This window comes from Bubalus bubalis, chromosome 6 (assembly GCF_019923935.1).
Source record: "Bubalus bubalis isolate 160015118507 breed Murrah chromosome 6, NDDB_SH_1, whole genome shotgun sequence".
Lineage (NCBI taxonomy): Eukaryota > Metazoa > Chordata > Mammalia > Artiodactyla > Bovidae > Bubalus > Bubalus bubalis.
Genome location: NC_059162.1, coordinates 21741701 through 21760749, shown reverse-complemented (window position 1 = coordinate 21760749; position 19049 = coordinate 21741701). Strand labels below are relative to the sequence as shown.

At 51.6% G+C, this 19049-nt stretch overlaps 2 protein-coding genes across 5 annotated transcripts; one reads left to right on the top strand and one right to left on the bottom strand.

Annotated features, from left to right (window-relative positions):
* The first annotated feature begins 1045 nt into the window (after positions 1 to 1045).
* NUDT17 (nudix hydrolase 17) lies at positions 1046 to 6385 on the top strand. 3 transcript variants are annotated; one of them, XM_006051117.4, is made up of 8 exons: positions 1046 to 1158; positions 1466 to 1652; positions 1883 to 1908; positions 2058 to 2150; positions 2406 to 2504; positions 2727 to 2863; positions 3235 to 3387; positions 5833 to 6385. In XM_006051117.4, the coding sequence occupies exons 1-8, from the start codon at positions 1111 to 1113 to the stop codon at positions 5852 to 5854; spliced, it is 765 nt and encodes a 254-aa protein (XP_006051179.2). In that variant the 5' UTR covers positions 1046 to 1110; the 3' UTR covers positions 5855 to 6385. The 3 variants fall into 3 exon arrangements, with proteins under 3 accessions (XP_006051179.2, XP_006051176.2, XP_006051177.2); XM_006051114.4 differs by having other exon boundaries at positions 1111 to 1302; XM_006051115.4 differs by lacking the exon at positions 2058 to 2150 and having other exon boundaries at positions 1111 to 1302.
* PIAS3 (protein inhibitor of activated STAT 3) lies at positions 3618 to 13802 on the bottom strand. 2 transcript variants are annotated; one of them, XM_006051119.4, is made up of 14 exons: positions 13624 to 13802; positions 10577 to 10994; positions 10333 to 10417; positions 10041 to 10091; positions 9728 to 9818; positions 8884 to 9018; positions 8573 to 8678; positions 7802 to 7875; positions 7507 to 7667; positions 6069 to 6202; positions 5820 to 5988; positions 5550 to 5683; positions 5313 to 5350; positions 3618 to 4786 (listed from the first exon to the last, which is right to left on the bottom strand). In XM_006051119.4, exons 2-14 carry the CDS (start codon positions 10989 to 10991, stop codon positions 4520 to 4522), a joined length of 1860 nt encoding a protein of 619 aa, XP_006051181.1. In that variant the 5' UTR covers positions 10992 to 10994; positions 13624 to 13802; the 3' UTR covers positions 3618 to 4519. The 2 variants fall into 2 exon arrangements, with proteins under 2 accessions (XP_006051181.1, XP_006051180.1); XM_006051118.4 differs by lacking the exon at positions 13624 to 13802 and adding an exon at positions 12912 to 13040.
* Positions 13803 to 19049: the final 5247 nt, after the last annotated feature.

The following is a 19049-nucleotide window of genomic DNA, read 5'->3' as shown; positions in this document are numbered from 1 at the left end:
TATTTTGAAAGATAGGGATTTACCAGGTGAAAGGGGGAAAGACCCCAGAGGGAAGCAGAGCCTATTTCTTAGGGGACCCACAAATAGGATATGACTAGAAAACGGCATAAGTCCTGCCAGAACTGACAGGCAGGAGCAAGGACTGGTGGGTCCTTGCTATGCTGTAGTAAGTAGCTTAGCTTATCCTGAGAGCACGGAGAAGCAAGATGACCAGATTTGTGTTTTGGAAAGATCACTCTGAACTGTGGAGAATGAATTGGTGGGGGCAGGACTATTTCAGTTCAGTCACTCAGTCGTGTCCAACTCTGTGATCCTATGGACTGCTGCACACCAGGCCTCCCTGTCCCTCACCAACTCCCAGGGTTTACTCAAACTCATGTCCATTGAGTTGGTGATGCCATCCCACCATCTCATCCTCTGTTGTCCCCTTTTCCTTCTGCCTTCAATCTTTCCCAGCATCAAGGGTCTTTTCAAATGAGTCAGTTCTTTGCATCAGGTGCCCAAAGTGTTGGAGTGTCAGCTTCAGCATCAGTCCTTCCAATGAATATTCAGGACTGATTTCTTTTAGGATGGACTACGTACAGATTTGTAATAATATCTCAGGCAGAATATGAGGAGGACTTGAACTAGGGTCACTGGAGGCTGGAGATTAAGACACAGATTTGAGAACATTTACGGAGGTAGAATCTGGTGGACCTGGCTGCCATTTGAGTGAAAAGAAAGGTGTCAAGAATGTTTCCTGGGTGTCTGGCTAAGAGATAGATGTAATTAATCCGAGGTGTTACCTGCTAGCACAGGTGTGCAGAGTGTCCTGGAGGGCTGCTTACAGAGTTCCACCCATGCCTGGTGGGAAATGACACGTGAGTCCAGAAATCACTCAGTCTAGGGATCATTTTCCTAAACAGAAGATGGGAGGACAAGAGGAGCTGAGGATTTAGAGGCGTTCCGCTTTGTCGTTTATTTATTACACTCCTGGATCATCCCCAAGGTTCTTCCCTCAATATCCCCCTGGGACGTTCCGGAAGCCCGGTTTCCTTCAGAGCCGCCGGAAGGCTCGGAGGGGAAGCGCTGCTGGGCCACCAGAGGGCGCCAAGCGCGCCGGAGCCCGTGATGGCGGCGGCACGGGTGCTGCTACTCCTCTCCGGGCGTCCGGAGTCGGTGAGCTTCGCGCAGAGTGTGTGCGGCCTCTTGGGCGCCGGGTCGGGGCTCGGGCCGTGGCCCACGCACTGCGGCCTGAAGCGGGGACAACTGGTCCTCTCGGACAAGCCTTTCCCAGGCGCGTCGGCCAGGCTTCCGCTCCAGGTGGAGAGAGGAGGGGACGCGATGGGGCGGGTGAAGGACCGAAGGAAGGGACCGGGAGAGGGTGGGAGCTGGAGGCGAGAGGCCTGGGCCGGTCACCTGCCTCGGGCTCCTCCAGTTCTTTGTCTCTTCTGCGATGTTAACCCCAGTGGCTCCCTCTTGCCAGCGACCCCCTTTCTGCCCTTTTGCGGCCCTGGACCAACAGCCCAGGGCTCCCGGGGTTGAGCTGCCCCCGAATGGTCGAGGTGTGGATCTGGGTGTGGCGGTCATTCTGCAGTCCAGCGACCAGACTGTCTTGTTGACGCGAAGGACAAGCACCCTCAACGTTTCGCCCAACCTCTGGGTACCGCCAGGTGAGTGACCTGAGGACAAGGCCCAAGGTCCAGGAAAGAAATCTGCCTCTACCCCACAGCTTTTCCCAGTCTCAATGACAGAAGTAGGCCCAGAAGTGTGGTAGGTCCCAGAATCACAAGGGGCTACAACTGCACCTGTGTCCACTGGAGGAGGGGCAAGCGTGAATAGTGAGCGGGGGTCCCTGGACAGGAACACTACCTTTCACCGACTGGTGCCACTGTTGTTGCAGGTGGGCATGTGCAACCTGATGAAGAGGTAACCAATCAACTGAGCCAAACCGCACCCTATGCTGAAGGAGAGACCCTGTCTGGGACCACATGGGGTGTGGGCAGGGGGAAGGGCAAACACAGGACTTGTAGGAGCCAGGCATTGGCCTCTCTGACCTCCTATCCTCTCACCCCCAGCTGCTGGATGGGGGGCTTCGAGAGCTTTGGGAGGAGAGTGGACTCCAGCTGCCCCAGGGCCAGTTCTCCTGGGTCCCTCTGGGGTTATGGGAGGTGAGACAGGGGCCTGGGAGAGGTTCCTTCCTATCTAACCAAGGGCACTTAATAACTACTAACCCACCAAAGCCCACAGAACAGCCCTACTTGCCTTGACCACAGGGGAACTGATGGAGTGTGGGTGGTTTGGAGTCCCCAATCCCATGACTCTTCCCCATGTCCCTCCTACACCATTTCCACTCTCCACTTCCTAAGCTGCATTTCCAAAGTCTCAAAAAGGGACAGGAAGTTCTCTTTTTTTTTCCTTCTTAGTCTGCCTACCCCCCTAAGCTGAGCTGGGGTCTCCCCAAATACCATCACATCGTTCTCTACCTACTTGTCATCTCCCAGGAGTCACAGCAGCAGCTCCAGGTAGGGCTGGCAGTAGACGAAGGAAATGGGGCTGAGGAGGCCCAGAAAGACTGGTTCCAATGATGACTAAGGTGGGGGGAAAGTCAGAGATAACCACGAAATACAATAGCCTCTCCCCTGTCCCTGCTCCAAGTCTCTCCATTCCACCTGTGGGTAGGCTGTGATCAAGAACAGGTCTTCTGAGAGAGGCCATAACTAAAGGATCAACATGTCTGGCCCCAGGCCCGGATTCAACCAAATGCAGGAGAGGTGAGTGCCTTCATGTGGCTGGGACCAGGCACAGCAGCTGCAGTGGCTGCCACAGAGGATGGGACAGAGACCCCCAAACATCTTCCCCAGGACCTACCGTCTTCTGTACCGTAAGTAGGAACTTCTCCCTGTCCCTCCAACACATAGACATTGAGAAGTTCACCTTCTGTCTCCTCCTCAGGTCAAGACATGTGTTGTGGGGGAGATTTAGGGAGGGAGTTGGTCAACTGATAATGAAGAGAGCACATAGATCAAAGACACTGCCTATGATACTCCCAAGGGTTCCTGTCTAATAGGCTCCCTGGGTTTCGGTCCCACACTCTCATTGGGGCAAGTCATTTTACCCTCCTTTCTGTAAAATGAGGTTAAGCCCCCCACCCACCCCTCTCCTGTGGTGGTTGCGAGGATCCTATGACCTAATGTATATGGAAGTGGGGCTAAGCCACAAGGCACAGCCCAGACAGGAGCTGTCGTTCTGCAGTGCAGTGGAACTAAAAGAGAATGGAGGAGCCCAGCCTCTGGCCTTGCCCACATCCACCCTGCTGCGGACAACCCCAGCCACGGCAGACAACAGAGAGAGGGTCAGCACTGGCACCAAGTTTGCCCTCACGCTCTGGCTGCAACATCTGGGCAGGTAAGGATGAGGAAGGACATAAGGGCTCCACGGTGTTGGGCTGAAGGGGCAAAGAAAGGAAGAAAGAACAACTGCCCTGGCAAGTCCTCAGTGTAACACCCAGAGCTCACTTGGACCCAGGGCCAGCAAGGGATAACAGAGCGTGGACCTCCCTCCCCACCTCCCCACACCAGGGATCTGGAAAGCCGAGTGCTTAATCACCTCCCCAGCCCACCTCCGTGACACTCACAGAACATTCACAACCTTTATTATGGGTAAGAACTTTGCTACAACTGTGAAAATAAAAAGTAAAATTACAACATAGATCCTGGGCCCCAGAGGAGCCTGAAAAGGGAGACAGGCGAGAGCACAAGGATGCTCCCACCTCCAGGAAAGGTGCAGAATGAGCCAGACCTAACCCCAGGGCCACCGGCCTTTAGAAGCTCAGGCCCCAGGCTGGTCAGTGTGAGCAACGTTGTGAACTTAAATATATAAATAGAGACCCAGGCAGTCAGCCAGGCCCTTCTCCCAAACGCCTGGGGATCCGGGCTAAGGCCTTATCTCCTCAGTCATACTGGGCAGTAAGAGGCAAGGAAGGTCATCTTTGGAATATTTTGGTTTTTCTTGTTTACGCACAAAAGATCTGCAACCCAAAATAGAATTCTCCGTCCATGTGTCTGCCTATCTCAGTTACTCCACTTGTCTGTTTGGCCAAAGAAAACGGAATGGACACGAAGAGATGATGGATGCAGGGAAGGAGCAGAGCCAGCTGTGGGGGCTGGGAAGAGGGGGCATCTGGGGGACACGAGAAAAGCCCCCTCCCCACAAGGCCCTAGACAGTCAAGGCTGAGGACTCAGCCCTTTCCCCAACTCACATCCCATCCCATCTGCCTCCCACTGCCTAGGTTAACGGACCCAAAGGAATGTGCTGGATGTCAAAGAACGTTTCCAAAAGCAGACCCCAAATGTCCTGAAAAAGAGGTTAAATATTAACCCTTTGGGTGCTAGCCTCGTCAGGCAGAGATAAGGCCAAAAAACCGGTGTCCATGAAGGTATTTCTGGCCATTGACCAAAGCTCCCCTGCCCCCGCCCCAAGGGGTCAGAGTGGCCAGGAGTCTAGACTCCACAGCATACTTGTTCAGTGTTGGGAGACTCAGTCCAGGGAAATGATGTCTGACCGACAGCCAGTCAAAGAGGGACCTGAGGGCAGGGGTCCTCCATGGCCCTCCCTTAAGGTGCCCCCAGGGGCCACAATGCTACTGACACGGCCAGGAGGGGGTGCCGGCGTGGCACTGCGGTGAGAGCTCCCCAACGTGGGGGTGAGCGGGCCCAGGAAGTGGGAAGGGGTCCCTCGGTACTGGAAGAAGTGGCCCAGGGCATCCTGTTCATCTAGTGAGGTGATGACGGAGGGACCATAGTGCTGGGAGGAAGCAAGAGTGTGGTGTAAGATTTTATCCGGACCTTCCTTACCCGCCTCCCAGTCACCCATCTCACAAATACCATATGGGATAAATCAACCCCTCAGAATCCCAAAGAGTTCTCTGAGAAGCAGGAGAGCTCTCCTCTGACTCCTTCCCCCACACCCCAGCCCTCTTCCCTGCCCTGAGACAGCCCCACCAGCTCGGCCCTGTGGGCGTCTGAAATGTGTGGAATGTCCGGCTAGGGCAGCCACGGCGCTCAAGTGCACGTGGGTTGGGGGCAGGGTGGGGGGTGAGCACACAAGAGCAGAACTACACCAAAAACTAGAGACAAACAGTAACGGGACAGAGGAAGACTCGGGTGAGAATCTGAGGAAGTCCCAGGCGGGGCCTCCGAGGAAAATAAACTGCCCGTACCACCCCGCCCTTCATGAAGAAGCCGACTTAGGTCTCTCAGGAAAATGAGGGGCCCCATCAGTGCCTTGAGAGGAAGCTTCAGAGATATGAGGTGGAGAAGGGACCACTTACCTGACTCTCGGTCTGAAGAAAAGAAAATAAATCTAAACCTGGTAGGAAAAGAAAAATTAAAATCAACCTCCTATCTAAACACTTCATCACACACACACACACACAAACTCAAGGAAGTTCCCTGGATTGTAGCCCTTTGCAAAATAGCCAAAAAGCTTTGAAGAGGAGCAAGGGTTCTGAACTGGTTTGGGGGAGGACGTGGCAGGCCAGGGCCCCATGCTGTGATCCGTGTCATACCTTGGATATCAGCCCCGAGGGGGAAGGCGGGCGGGTACTCATGTAGTGGGAGACTGGACAGGAAATCCCCTCCCAGCGTGCCCATAGCAGGGCTCCGCAGCACCGAAGATGGCTGGTGACCAGATGTCAGGACTCTGTGGGGGAAGAGATGGAATCACAGGTGCCCTCACCCAGTTCAGCATCCCAAGTCCCCTCTCTGCCCCAGGGTCTGCCCATTCCTGATTTTTCCCTCTGTGCCCTGTGCTGTAGATTCAGCCTGTTTCTTCATACCCTTTGCTTCCAGGAAGAGCCGGGATGGCAGCTGACGTGACAGGACAGTGCTTCTTCGTCGGGGGCAGGTCCTCCTCATCTGATGAGCTTTCTACTGTCAAGTCAATAACTTCAACCTTCTTCTTACTCTCCGATGGATTGCCCTCTTGGACTGGGCTATACTGGAGGCCTGTGGGTGGTAAGAAGACTGTGTCTCAGAGAAGAAGCCACACAAGACTTAGCTCAACTGGGGGACAAGGGGTCACTCACCATCCAGCCCATACCCTGGCGGGGGGCAAACCTCAGATGCCTCCTTCTTGGGTTTCATTGGGCACCAGGATCCATCTTCCATGAACTGGATCTCATCACAATCCGAGCAGGAATTAAGAATCTCCATGAATAAACTGGGGGAGAGGAAAGATGGGAATTCACGTGGCTGGGAGGTGGCTGGAACAGTGGCCACGGAGTTCTGGGACTCACCTTCCTGAACCTGTTTCCTCATCTGTAAATTAGGGCTGTTATCCACCCTCCTGACCTCTCTGGGTTGTTGGAATCAAAGCAACGTGTATAAAGAAAGTGAAAGTGAAGTTGCTCAGTCCTGTCTGACTCTTTGCGACCCCATGGACTATACAGTCCATGGAATTCTCCAGGCCAGAATACTGGAGTGGGTAACCTTTCCCTTCTCCAGGGGATCTTCCCAACCCAGGGATTAAACCCAGGTCTCCCACATTGCAGGTGGATTCTTTACCAGCTGAGTCACAAGGGAAGCCCGAGAATACTGGAGTAGGTAGCCTATCCCTTCTCCAGGGGATCTTCCTGACTCAGGAATCAAACCAGGGCCTCCTGCATTACAGGCGGATTCTTTACCAACTGAGCTATGAGGGAAGCCCAAGGTGTATAAAAGAGCTGTGAAAACTTTAAATGCTAAGTTTTAAAATAAATACATGCTAAAAAATCTGTTTCATGTGGTACTAGGGACAAGACAGAAGCAGCAGAGGTACAGAACACTACGAAAGTGTCAGTCACTCAGTTGTGTCCCACTCTCTGTGACCCCGTGGACTGTAGCCTGCCAGGCTCCTCTGTCCATGGGATTTCCCAGGCAAGAATACTGGGGTGGGTAGCCATTCCCTTCTCCAGGGGATCTCCTCGACCAGGGATTGAACCCGGGTGTCCTGCACTGCAGGCAGATTCTTTACCACTGAGCCACCAGGAAAGCCCTCTATACAGAACTCTATAAACCACCTCAAAAAAGGCACTGGGAACAAGAACCGTAACAGAGGATTTGGAAGAGAGTTAGACTCGCTAGATCAGCACATCCAGGCCCTCGAAAGAACCTGACTGCTATGTACAGTAAGAGGTCAGGTAATTGTTCTATGTAACAGTTTGTATACTTGGCTCTGCCACTTACCCTAACTTTGAGCAAGATACTGCATCTTTCTAGGCTTCAGCTTCCCTCCCCTATAATGACAGTACCCATCTCACAGGGTTATTGGCATCTCCCAGGCTTCAGTGAGATAAGGCATGCAAAGTTCTCAGCACAATGTGTAGTGAGTTCTCAATGTGGGAAGATAGATAATATTTCTATAAAATAGACAAGTAAGCGGGTTCAAGGGAGGGGAAGTAAGTTATTGATATGGATTTATATATACGCGGGGCAGTCCTAGCAGATATCCTCAGTAAAAGGAAGCAGAATGCAGAATGGTCCTACCCATCAATGATAAGCGATTCATAGGGAGCTTTCTTGTCACACACAGGACATGTCCACGTTGGTTTCTTCTCATTCATCTGTAGATAAAGGGCAGCATCGAAGCTCTGCAGGTGGGCGCAGGTGAGGGCGCGACAAGGGACAGTCAAGCGCATCTTCCCCAGCTGAGGAGAGACAAGTTCTCTGGTCAGAGTCCCCATGTCCCAGAAAGCTTTATGCCTACCGCCCTACGAACCCTCATCTGCGTCCAGAAGTTCATGCCACCCCTCCTCCCCCTTCTCCTCGCCCTGGTACCCACCGGGCACATGAGTGACACCCGGAGACTCGTAGTAGCCACCTCACTGTCCGGGTCAGCAGTCAACTTCTCCTTGACTGAAACAAGATGGGGCCAGAGCCACAGGGTCAGCAAGGCTGGAGAGAGCCCCGGGAGATGCTGAAGCCAGAAGCAGATGGCCCTGACTGAGAGGCAGCTGGGGAGAGAGCCTTTGGGGGCCTATGGGATAGCATATGGGGGTGGCCTGGGACCTGCATTATGAAGGCTAAGTGGGGGAAGGGGATCTGCCAGTCCCTAAAGATGCTTAATCTTCAGCATCTTTGGCAGAGACGACCTAGAGGGAATTGAAGCATTGCCAAGACGGTTGGAGTAGACGATACTCAAGACTCTTTCTAGGGACTTCCCTGGTGGTCAGTGGTTAATACTTCATTTTTCCACTGCAAGGGGCACAGGTTCAAGCCCTGGTCAGGGAACTAAACCTGCATGCCATAAATAAATTAAAATTTTAAGTTTAAAAAAGACTCTTTCTAGTCTGGAGAACCCATATTCCAACAGTTAAGGTCTGTGAGGTACAAAGCAGATGTATAACTGGGAATGCAAGAGTGTCACTCAATGCCTGGAGTGCCCCCATTTTTCAACCACAAAGACTGGTAAGAGGGGTACAAGGGTTTTAGGGTTCATGTAAAAGGTAACAAGGTAAGTTGTCACAAGAAGGGTATAAGTTTAACTATAAAGGCCAGAGGGCCAGGAAAAACTGGATCTGGGTCGAGGGAAGAGGAGCAAGATGTTACTCACTCAGTGCCCGGGAGTGGTCTGGGTTCCGGATGCCCTTTGCTCTGAGTTTTTGTAGCAGGGTCCCTGCCGTCAGCTGCCTCACCAGGTACACGGACAAGGAGTAATTCTACTTGGAGGTGGGGGAAACAATTAGCCTCTGCATTGTACACCTCCACTACCACCATCTCCACTTTGTCACACAAGGGCCAGAGACAGCAAGTTAAGGGAGAGAGACCCACAAAGAGATGGATATTTCCCCAGCCCAAGACACTTGATGGTTCCCTCTCATTCCCTGCAGGCTTCTCCAGGCTCCCTGCCTCAACCATGCTCACCCGTCCAAACTCAGACGACCAGTTGACCACGATGGTGTTGGGAACAGTGGCCGAGAGACGAGCCAGGGGTGTGATATTGATGGGGCGGCTGGGTCTCTTGGGCTCAGCCCCGTTCTTGGTAGGGGGAAGGTAACCCTGGAGGAGGGAGGGGCGGACTGGTCAACACATCTTGTCTTAGGTTACTCACTTTCTGGAGAAAAGGTCAGCTCATTCTCTGACCAAGGAGATGGGGGCCCATTCAGTGACTCAAAAAACTGGGGCACTATCTAGGGTCAGGACTGAGGTTCATTCCTGGGGGAAAAGGAGAGCTTATTCACTAACCAAAGATAAAGGAACCTGCTCACTGCCTTCTTAAAAAGAAGAGTAGGGATACCCAGTTTCTTCTAACCCTCAACTCTAGGATCATCACTTCTGAGAATCTTCTCTGAGTCTTTGGGTTGAACTAATATCCCTCCTGATGCTGGGAAAGATTGAAGGCAAAAGGAGAAAAGGGCAGCAGAGGATGAGACAGTTGGATGGCACCACTGACTCAATGGACATGAACTTGGGTGAATTCCGGGAGATGGTGAAGGACACAGAGGACTGCCATGCTGCAGTCCATGGGGTAGCAGAGTTGGACACAACTTAGTGACTGAACAACAACAACGTCCCTTCTCTGGGTTCTAAGAGAACCTTTGTTCAACCCTATCCTAGTTCTCACCAGACTATATCGATTCAGGCAGTAAACTGAGCACCTACTATGTGTCAGGCACTGTGCTAGGCACATCTCTTTCATAACAGATGTGTAGCTAACATTGAAGAACTCAAACAAGGAGAGGGCGACTGTCAGAAGAAGAGCATTTACCGGCAGGGGGCACAGTTTCCCATTGACCTTGACAAAGAGGTTGGGGGGGAAGTAATCTTCCTGGGGGCAGCTGGTCTCACAGAGACAGAACCTGGTAACAGATAAGAGAAGATGAAAGTGTGGGAGGCAGTTTCTGGAACAAAATCTGACAAAGAGAGGTAGGCAATCTCAGAAAATCAATCAAGGGTATCTTCCAAACAAGAACTTCAGGCGGGTGTGATGGAGCAGGGGTATCTCCTAATAAGGAGCACTCATACCCTCACTTCGTTCCCACCCTCAGTGGGAGACCTGCTGGGAGACAGCATCAACTCACCTTAACTGCACCTGTATGGTATAATCACATTTGGCTCCTGGCAGAACCTCTCTGAAACAGGGAGGGAGAAGGAGAGATGTCAGTGTGTGGTCCCTGGCAGGTAGCACATGAGTGAACAGAGAAACAGAGTTAGATGTCCAGGGGATAGAGACGAGACATACAAGAGAATGAGGGACAGAGCAGGTGCAGGAGGATGGTGAGAAGGGGGGCAAAAAAGAAAAGAAGAAAGTCAGAAAGCAGAGTCTCAGGGTAACCACCCAAGGATGAGGCAGGGGGACTCAAACAGACATACCTGGAAGTAAGAATCTGCTGCACTTGCTGGGGGGTGAGGGCAAAGGTGAAGTGCGCTTCCTCGAACCGCTGGCTAGAAGTGGATGCTGAGGACACAAAGGGGCAGTTATTCCCAAGCCCATGCCCACGTGGCCACAGATGTGGCCCCTATTCCAGTGTGCTGAGCCCACAGGACAAAAGGCTAAGAACGGCTTGAGGAAGAGGCAGGGAGGCCAGGAAGACCCAGGGACCACAAAGATCCATACCGAGGGTGGTAGGCCGGATGAGCTCCCCGTAGATTTCATAGAAGGGCAATGGTTTCATGGTAACGTCAGGGTGCACAGGCTGGGGCAGAGGAGGGTGCATGTCCACTTCACGCTTGGGGCCCAGCAGGGTGCCAGGGGCCAAGAGGGCCGGGGGGATGGGAGCCAGAGGACCAGGAGAGCCTACAGGAGGAGTTCCAGGGGGCAAGGAGAGCAGAGAAAGATCAGAGGGCCCCAGGGTCTTGCGGGGAAAGCGTCGGCGGTAAAGCTCTTTGATCTTCATCTGGACGCTGGGGGCACAGCTGGACTTGAGGAGGTGTAGGGCCTTGGCCAGGAGCTCGTGCTTCCGTCCACTCTTGTTCCGGCCAGCAAAGCCGAGGAGCACCTGGAGCTCAGACACCCGGAAACTCATCACCATGTGCTGTGGAGATCAGAGAAGCTTGAGGATCCTACCTTGCACAGACCTGTCCTGCCAAAGACACTGGGGCTGAGCTATTAGGTGGGCAATGCGCTTTCCCTCCAGCACTGATCTGAAAGATGCTTTGCAGCCAGTGGATTACTGCCAAACTGCCTACCTAGCCAAAAGGACATCTGAGTCCCATTCTAGCAACCCTCAGGTCACCTCTCCACTACCCCCCAGGCTTGAGCAATCCTGTCTCCCCATCCCGTAAGTTGACCAGGTGGGGGCAGGGTGCATGCCACCCTACAGCACAACTCTGAGTCCACTACAGCCTCCTCCCACCACCCTGCCTTGAGCCTGGACCCTCCTTTAAGCCGCTTATCCCCTCTCCTGCTCTTTCTCAGACTCTCAGACCCATCCTAGCCTCCTGAAAGGGAACAGGAGACAGGGAGGAGAGGGAGAAGAGGATTCAGGCCAGACAGCCCCGCAGGGAAGAAAGGGGCCAGGTGGCTGGAGGATTGTGCCTCAAAATCAACTCCTCTCCACACCTCAATCTACCTCAGCTATTTTCCCCAAGCTTTTGTGGCCAGGTCAGGGTTCAATGCTCATAACTTCCCAAACCTTTTCTTGGTGTTATTTACATAACCACTCACCCCTCAGTCCTATTTTTTCTGGGAGAGAAACAGGACCAAAACTTGGGGCAAGGGGTTAACAGTGAATTGTGGAGTCCAGGTATCCTTCCTATTTACCTGTTTACTCCATCTGCCAGGAACTAATAACCTGCTTCTCTCCTACCCAGAGAAAGTAAGTGATTCTTCCCTTCCTCCACAGGGGTGGAAGAAACAAGGGGAAAGCTCTAAAGAGAGCCCCTGGAAGAATGGAGAGAAGGTGATCAGCCCCTGAGCCAGACTGAAGAACTGCACACTCTCCTAGGAAGCTGGAACCAGTGACTAGACCTCAGGCCTTCCCATGACTCTGGTTCCATTTCAAAAGGCAGAATAAAGCCAGGAGGCAAGGGGGTGAACCCCATGGTTTTTAAAGGTTCTGCAAGATGGTTATTTATCCTCAAGATTCTGGTAGTGGTAAGCTCTCCGCTTAGAGGACTCACTTCTGTGAATCTCCAGGAGACCCTGCCACAGGCCGATCTTACTAATCATCTGCAATTCTTATGGAGGCATTATGGCTTTGGGCCCCTTTTGAGGAGTATGATTAAAAACTTGCTCCTCTACCTTTATCCTCATCCTTATCTCCTCGGTCCTGTCTTTATTTCTCCATTAGCTTTGTCAAGAAATTTTTCTTTTCAATCCCATAGTCTCACACTTCTCTCTCTCTGCCCAGAGATACCGACTCACTAAGGCAGGACCTTCCTCTCAGCCTCCAGGATGCTTCTGCCCCACCCCTTCGATCTATCCCCGTACAGCCCCGCCCCCTAGATCTCAGCCACCTACTGGTACTTCCCAAGGCTCAGATCCCAACAGCAGCCCCAAAGTCTCTATCCTCTCAGCGCCTTTCCCCCAGGAGCCTCCCGGTAATCGGCCCCCCAGCCCCATTCCCATCATCTGCCCCCTACTGTCACCTCTCTAGGCCTCGATCGACTCGCCCGCTTTGCCTCTACAGCAGCTTTTCCTCCCCGCCCTACCCCTACATCTGCCCCTACTACCAAATTCGACTTCTACCCCGGGTCCCCGCCCCCTGAGCCTCGGCCCCCAACAGCTGCAATTCCCCTCGGCCCCACCCCTACATCTGCCCCGCGGCCCCGCCCCCGGAGCCCCGCGCAGCCCCTTCCTCGCCCACAGCCACTTCTCACCATCCCCAGCAGCCAGTCCCCACCACGTCTCCGGCCCCCACCCGAGCCCTCAGCACCCAGTCTCGGTCGCTTCCCAGACTCAGCGTACAGCCGGGCTCAGTCCAGATGGGGATGGGGGAGGGGGCCGGTACCTTTAATTCGCCCAGCTCCGCCATCTTGAGACATCGCAGGCGCCCGAGCCCGAGCCGAAGCTCAGGCCCAGGGACCGGCGCACAACTCTCCACCCCGGCGCCGGCCGCAAATGCCGCCTGCTCCGCCCCGTCCGGCCCCCTACACCTCCCCTTCCCGGCCCCGCCCGCCGTGTTTCGGACGAACCCCAGCCTCAGCCCCTCCCTCCACAGCCGGACCCAGCCGCTGCACGTCTTTGGCCGCGGTGCCAGACCCGTAGACCCGGAGGGAGTGTGCCGCCCGAAGGATCGCGGGGTCCCCGGTAGCATGGGAGAGGAGGTGAACCCGAAGTACCTGGGGGAGGGGGGCCTTGCCACGCCGGAGTCGGGAAGGGATGAGCTTTGAGAAAGCCAAAGATACTTGGGATATGGAGGGAAAAGTCTCGAGAAGGGCTTAATCTCAGAGAAATGGGGGAGGGGGGAGCGAAGTTGGAGCAAACCCCCTCATCTCCCTATCTACAAGTTTAACCAGCCAAATTCAAGAGTTCCACCAACTCGGGAAATGGGTGAGACCTGATCCATTTTAGGGACGCTATGGAGTCGTGAATAGTTTATTTCAAGACGGCTATTCTCAATTCTTCACCCCCTCCCCCCCACCGGTTACATTGTATCTCATGGTCCCGCGGTAGGGCTCAAATTCGCCAGCAAAAAGTTTCGTGCGGAGAGTGGGACTTACCGGCACAGTTGCAAGGAGCGGGGAGGGGGCTCGGGACGCTCAGAGGGGGAGCTGAGGAGATGGGGGGGAGGGGGCCCGGCGCTGCTCCCAAGGTCTGCACGGCTGGAGGTCGGTCCGGCAGCTGGACGTTGCAGCAGCAGCTCCGCCCGGGCGGGAGCTCAGCCCGGCCCAGCGCTGGGACTGGGGCCGCCCCCTCCTGGATGAGCCCGCCAGGACAGCGGAGATGTGGAGAGGGGCGGAGTCTGAGACGGGAGAGGGCGGGACTCTGAGCCTGCGGAGGAGAGATTAACTCCTCTAGGGAGCGGATGGGAGAAAGCAATGGCACCCCACTCCAGTACTCTTGCCTAGAAAATCCCATGGATGGAGGAGTCTGGTGGGCTGCGGTCCATGGGGTCGCTAAGAGTCGGACACGACTGAGCGACTTCACTTTCACTTTCCACTTTCATGCATTGGAGGAGGAAATGGCAACCCACTCCAGTATTCTTGCCTGGAGAATCCCAGGGACTGGGGAGCCTGGTGGGCTGCCGTCTACGGGGTCGCACAGAGTCGGACACGACTGAAGTGACTTAGCAGCAGCAGCAGCAGCAGGGAGTGGATGGGAGAGACGTTCTTGGATTTCACCATTCTCACTACTGTTCTGACTCCCTACAAGCAAACCCTTATATGCGTTTTGAGTGGAAGTATACTGCAAATAAGGACGGTGTGGACCAGAAATCCGATCGCTAAAAGAGGTAGCTACTTACAGTGAGTCTCTCCTACGGGAAAGAAAACATGAGCTGCTAAAACCCGAAGTGTACCTAAAGCCTACCTCCTCCACCTGTGGTCCCCTACTCCCTACCTCAAATACACAGACTGTCACCAGAGACTTAAGAGCTTTAATGTAGTTGAAGGTGAATGGAAGGGAGCTTTTCTCACCGAGAAAAGGCACTTTTTCTGCCACTCTCTGAACTGCCTACTCTCCTTCCTCCAAAGCCATAGACCTTCTCAACTAAGCTAATCACTCGCAGACATTTCCCTTGAAAATACCAACTTGAGAGCAGTTTACCCAAACTAGGTATTGGAAAAATACACAGCATTTTGTACTTAGTTGGTTGGGACCTAAGTGATAATGTCATTTGTTCAATAAATATTTGATTACTGTTCAAAGATTGTTAGGTGATGAGGACATAAAATCCGTGCAGAAGTTTCCAGTCTAGCAGCAGCCAGATGGTTAAACCAATAATTGGCATACAGAAAGAGTACTTTAGTAAATAATATGAATAATCCTCTCATTTTGCTTACTTTCAATATAACCCTTCCCATGAGACCCCAAAACTGTAAGATTGAAGGTGCCAGCCTACCAACACCCCCAGGTACCTGCTGAGCTGGACCATGCCCAACTACTCCGTGGGTTTTGTCCCTAGGGAGGATGTCTACCCTCTCCTGACATTCAGCTTCTTTCCTTGCTGCTCTGCTGCCAGCAGTAGTGGAACCTCAAGCTCGAATATTTGGTTCTAAATCCCAGCTGCTCCCTCCAACACTTGAGTCTTCATCAGGCCCTGAGCTCATTTTTTTGTTAAGTCCTCTATACCAAAGGAGGAGAAGAGGACAACAGAGGATGAGATGGTTGGATGGCATCACCGACTCAATGGACATGAGTTTGAGCAAGCACCAGGAGATGGTGCAGGACATGGAAACCTAGCCTGCTGTAGTCCATGGGGTGGCAAAGAGTTGGACAGGACTGAGTAACTGAACAACAGCAACAAATCAAAAGTTACTATGGACTAGTTTATATCTTCTAGAATTTTCAGTGGTTTCAGGGGAAGGAGAATAGGAAAGATTTAAAAAAGAGAGAGAGATGGGGAAAGTCTTTGGAAGTGATGGGTATGTTCATCATCTTGGTGTGATGGTTTTATGGGTATATGTGCTGTGCTTAGTCGCTCAGTTGTGTCTGACCCTTTACGACCCCATGGAGTATAGCCCACCAGGCTCCTCTGTCTATGGGGATTCTCTAGGCAAGAATGCTGGAGTGGGTTGCCATGCCCTCCAGGGGATCTTCCCAACCCAGGGATCAAACCCAGGTCTCCCGAATTGCAGGTAGATTCTTTACTGTCTGAGCCATCAGGGAAGCCCAAGAATACTGGAGTGGGTAGCCTATCCCTTCTCCAGGGCATCCTCCTGACCCAGGAATCAAACTGGGGTCTCCAGCGTTGCAGGCGAATTCATTACTGGCTGAGCTACCAGAGAAGCCCCTTATGGGTATATAAATATGTCAAAATTGATCAAACTGTACACTTTACATGCAGCTTATTGTATGTCAGTTATACCTCAATAAAGCTGTAAAAATATAAAGGAAAAAACTCAACCTCACCTTGATTGCTAGTAATTTAATAAAGGAGGGATCTCCTATAATAGTTAATTTGAATCCCCAAGAAAAAGAGGAAATGCTCTTTCAAGGAGGAGCTGCTCAGCACTTAAAGAGGTTGCTGGTAGTGTTGCAGGGAGAAGTCAATTCTGACTCCATGTTGGAACTGTTTCTTTGACTTGTTTTCCATTGTTTTTGTTATTATAATCATACATAAAGTCCTACTTCAGAGAATTCTGCCCCTCTGCCTCACTGTTAAGTGAAAGTGCCTTTGTTCATAACCTTGTCCACTTGTAGATTGCACAAGAAAGAAATTAACACATCCCCTTGCCTGAGGCTTGCCATTCTAGGAGATATTTGCAAGATTAATGGCCTTTTTTTTTTTACTTTGTTTCCTCACCTACCACTGTCCCCCCATCTCTGATCCATAAAAGAACCTGGTATCCACACCCAGAACAAGATGGTTATTTTGAGATGTTGCCATCTTCTGGATCAACCAGCTTTCCAAATAAAATTCCTTGCCTCAACATCTTGTCTCTCAGAGTCCTTGGCCTGTCATGTGGCAAGCAGAGTGAACTTGGAGTCTGTAACAGTAGCAAGAGCAGCAGCTCCAAGAAAAAGTTCCAAAAGCTATCCCAAGGAGATTAGAATGGACATTTCCCTGATGGGCATAACTCATGGAGACATTCCCCAACCCATCCCCTATATCTCAAGAAAAACAAATTCACAAGGGGAGAAAAAAAAGTTCATTGCAGTTTTAAGTTCTAGCATCCCTATAGGATAACAAAGAACTAGGAACCAGGGCTCCTGAGTCTGATCCTACCTGCAAGTTCTCTCTATCCCCAGTGCCTGGCACTTAGACCCTCTTCACATCAGTGTAATAAAGTTATGTGACCAGACAAAGGAGGTGAACTGCACATCAGAACCAAGTTTCAGATCGAGGGCATTCAAAAACATGGTCAGGGGTTCAAACCCCATCAGGGCGCACCAAGCTTCACCTCCTCTCATGCGTACACCCCATCTGGAGAAGGAGAGAGAAGTGAAGCAGGAATAGTCAGTTAAGTCCCTACTGAAGTTCTACTAAAGAGACAGTCCAGGAGGAAAGACAGGAACATTAAGACTAGGGTTACTTTGAGAAATAAAGATTTATTTATGAAATCAAGGAAAATTTCAGGGCTTGAGTTGTTGGGGTAACAGTTTATGGGGTTGTATAAAGGGAGACTGCTTAGGAAGACCCATGGCTGGAGAAGTTTCTACTTCTGTGTTTTAACATCACTGACCATTCCCACAGCTCAGCCATCCTGGGATCAGCTTCCAGGAACCCCAGAGGAAGCCAAAGGCGTGACTTCCATTACCAGAACTGTTTCCTGACTCGAACTTAGCAAAATGATCTCCCCATCCCTGGACCCTTCTCTCAGCAGTCTCTTCATTCTTCCCACCCCACACTGCATATACAACAAGGAATGTAATATTCCTTTTCTATTCTGTGGTAACTGGAAGGGCAGGAAGGAAAAGAGAAGTTCTGTTCCCCTTAATAGAAATGACTTTGACCTTCTGATGCTCTTTTGGCAACTGCACCCTTCTTTTTCCCCATCAATTCCTCCCCTCTTCATTCTCCCAACCTTAAAGCAGTCCTGTGTCCATCCGCAAAAACCCTGAAACTGACCTCATCTTCTCTAGGACCTAATCTACATAGCTCCCCTTCTCCTGGCCAAACCCTGGAGACAGGCTCTGCAGCCCGGCATGGCCCCCGGTCTTCCACGACAGCCCCTCCCCACCCTTCTCTCAGCCCAGTCAGTTTTTACTGCCAAACCGCTGCCGCCTGACCTAGTGTAACCCAGCAGGGGGCGGGCTGAGAGAAGGAATTGGGAGGGATCAATGTGGGGGCCACCTAACCGCAGTTCAGACATTTGAGTAACTGACCGCCTCCCTCTCACCTAGCGGTCTGACTGGTAGAGGGGTGAGAAGGGGCGGAGGCCCAGGGGAAGTGACCCAGAGATACATTTTCATCAGTCTGAGGACAGAACTGGAGGGAAGAAGCCAAAGCTGAGTATCCCTGCATCCCTTTTCCAGGAATCAGACTTTTCAACCCTCTTTGCACCTGGGACAAAAAACAGTGACTTCATGAGACCAGGTACCTCAAATCTCGATAGCTAGTTTAACATATGATCAAACATTTTAGACTGTACATACTGAAGAAAATCTAGGTCTCTCAATCTCTTCTTCTTAAGAAAGATAGTGGACTGAGGAGTCCCAAAGTAGAAAGATTAGAGCTGTTCAGTCAGTAAGAAACAGATGTTAGAGAAAGGAGGAGTGTCGATACCCATTTTTACAGACGGCTGTTTTTCCAACTGTGAGAATGCTGTTTTTCAAACTGGGTCTTGACTCATTAGTGGATGTAACCAATATGTTTTGATGGAATATAGAATAGAATAGAAATAATAAGGGTAAATGGAATGAGGTTCGTGACATTGTACAGGAGACAGGGATCAAGACCATCCCCATGGAAAAGAAATGCAAAAAAGCAAAATGGCTGTCTGGGGAGGCCTTACAAATAGCTGTGAAAAGAAGAGAAACAAAAAGCAAAGGAGTAAAGGAAAGATATAAGCATTTGAATGCAGAGGTCCAAAGAATAGCAAGAAGAGATAAGAAAGCCTTCCTCAGTGATCAATGCAAAGAAATAGAGGAAAACAACAGAATGGGAAAGACTAGAGATCGCTTCAAGAAAATTAGAGATACCAACGGAACATTTCATGCAAAGATGGGCTCGATAAAGGACAGAAATGGTATGGACCTAACAGAAGCAGAAGATATTAAGAAGAGGTGGCAAGAATACACAGAAGAACTGTAAAAAAAAGATCTTCACGACCCAGATAATCATGATGGTGTGATCACTGACCTAGAGCCAGACATCCTGAAATGTGAAGTCAAGTGGGCCTTAGAAAGCATCACTATGAACAAAGCTAGTGGAGGTGATGGAATTCCAGTGGAGCTATTTCAAATCCTGAAAGATGATGCTGTGAAAGTGCTGCACTCAATATGCCAGCAAATTTGGAAAACTCAGCAGTGGCCACAGGACTGG

Bases quoted from the DNA above. Each gene is read 5' to 3' on its own strand.
- PIAS3 (XM_006051118.4), bottom strand. From the start codon at position 12,935: ATGGCGGAGCTGGGCGAATTAAAG. The intron at 5,989-6,068 runs GTGAGTGACCCC...TACCACCCACAG, and splicing joins GCCAGGGTATGGGCTGGATG to GCCTCCAGTATAGCCCAGTC. The intron at 5,684-5,819 runs GTATGAAGAAAC...CTTCCCCCACAG, and splicing joins GCTCTTCCTGGAAGCAAAGG to AGTCCTGACATCTGGTCACC.
- NUDT17 (XM_006051114.4), top strand. From the start codon at position 1,111: ATGGCGGCGGCACGGGTGCTGCTACTCCTCTCCGGGCGTCCGGAGTCG. The intron at 1,303-1,465 runs GTGGAGAGAGGA...CCCTCTTGCCAG, and splicing joins CGGCCAGGCTTCCGCTCCAG to CGACCCCCTTTCTGCCCTTT. The intron at 1,909-2,057 runs GTAACCAATCAA...TCTCACCCCCAG, and splicing joins ATGTGCAACCTGATGAAGAG to CTGCTGGATGGGGGGCTTCG.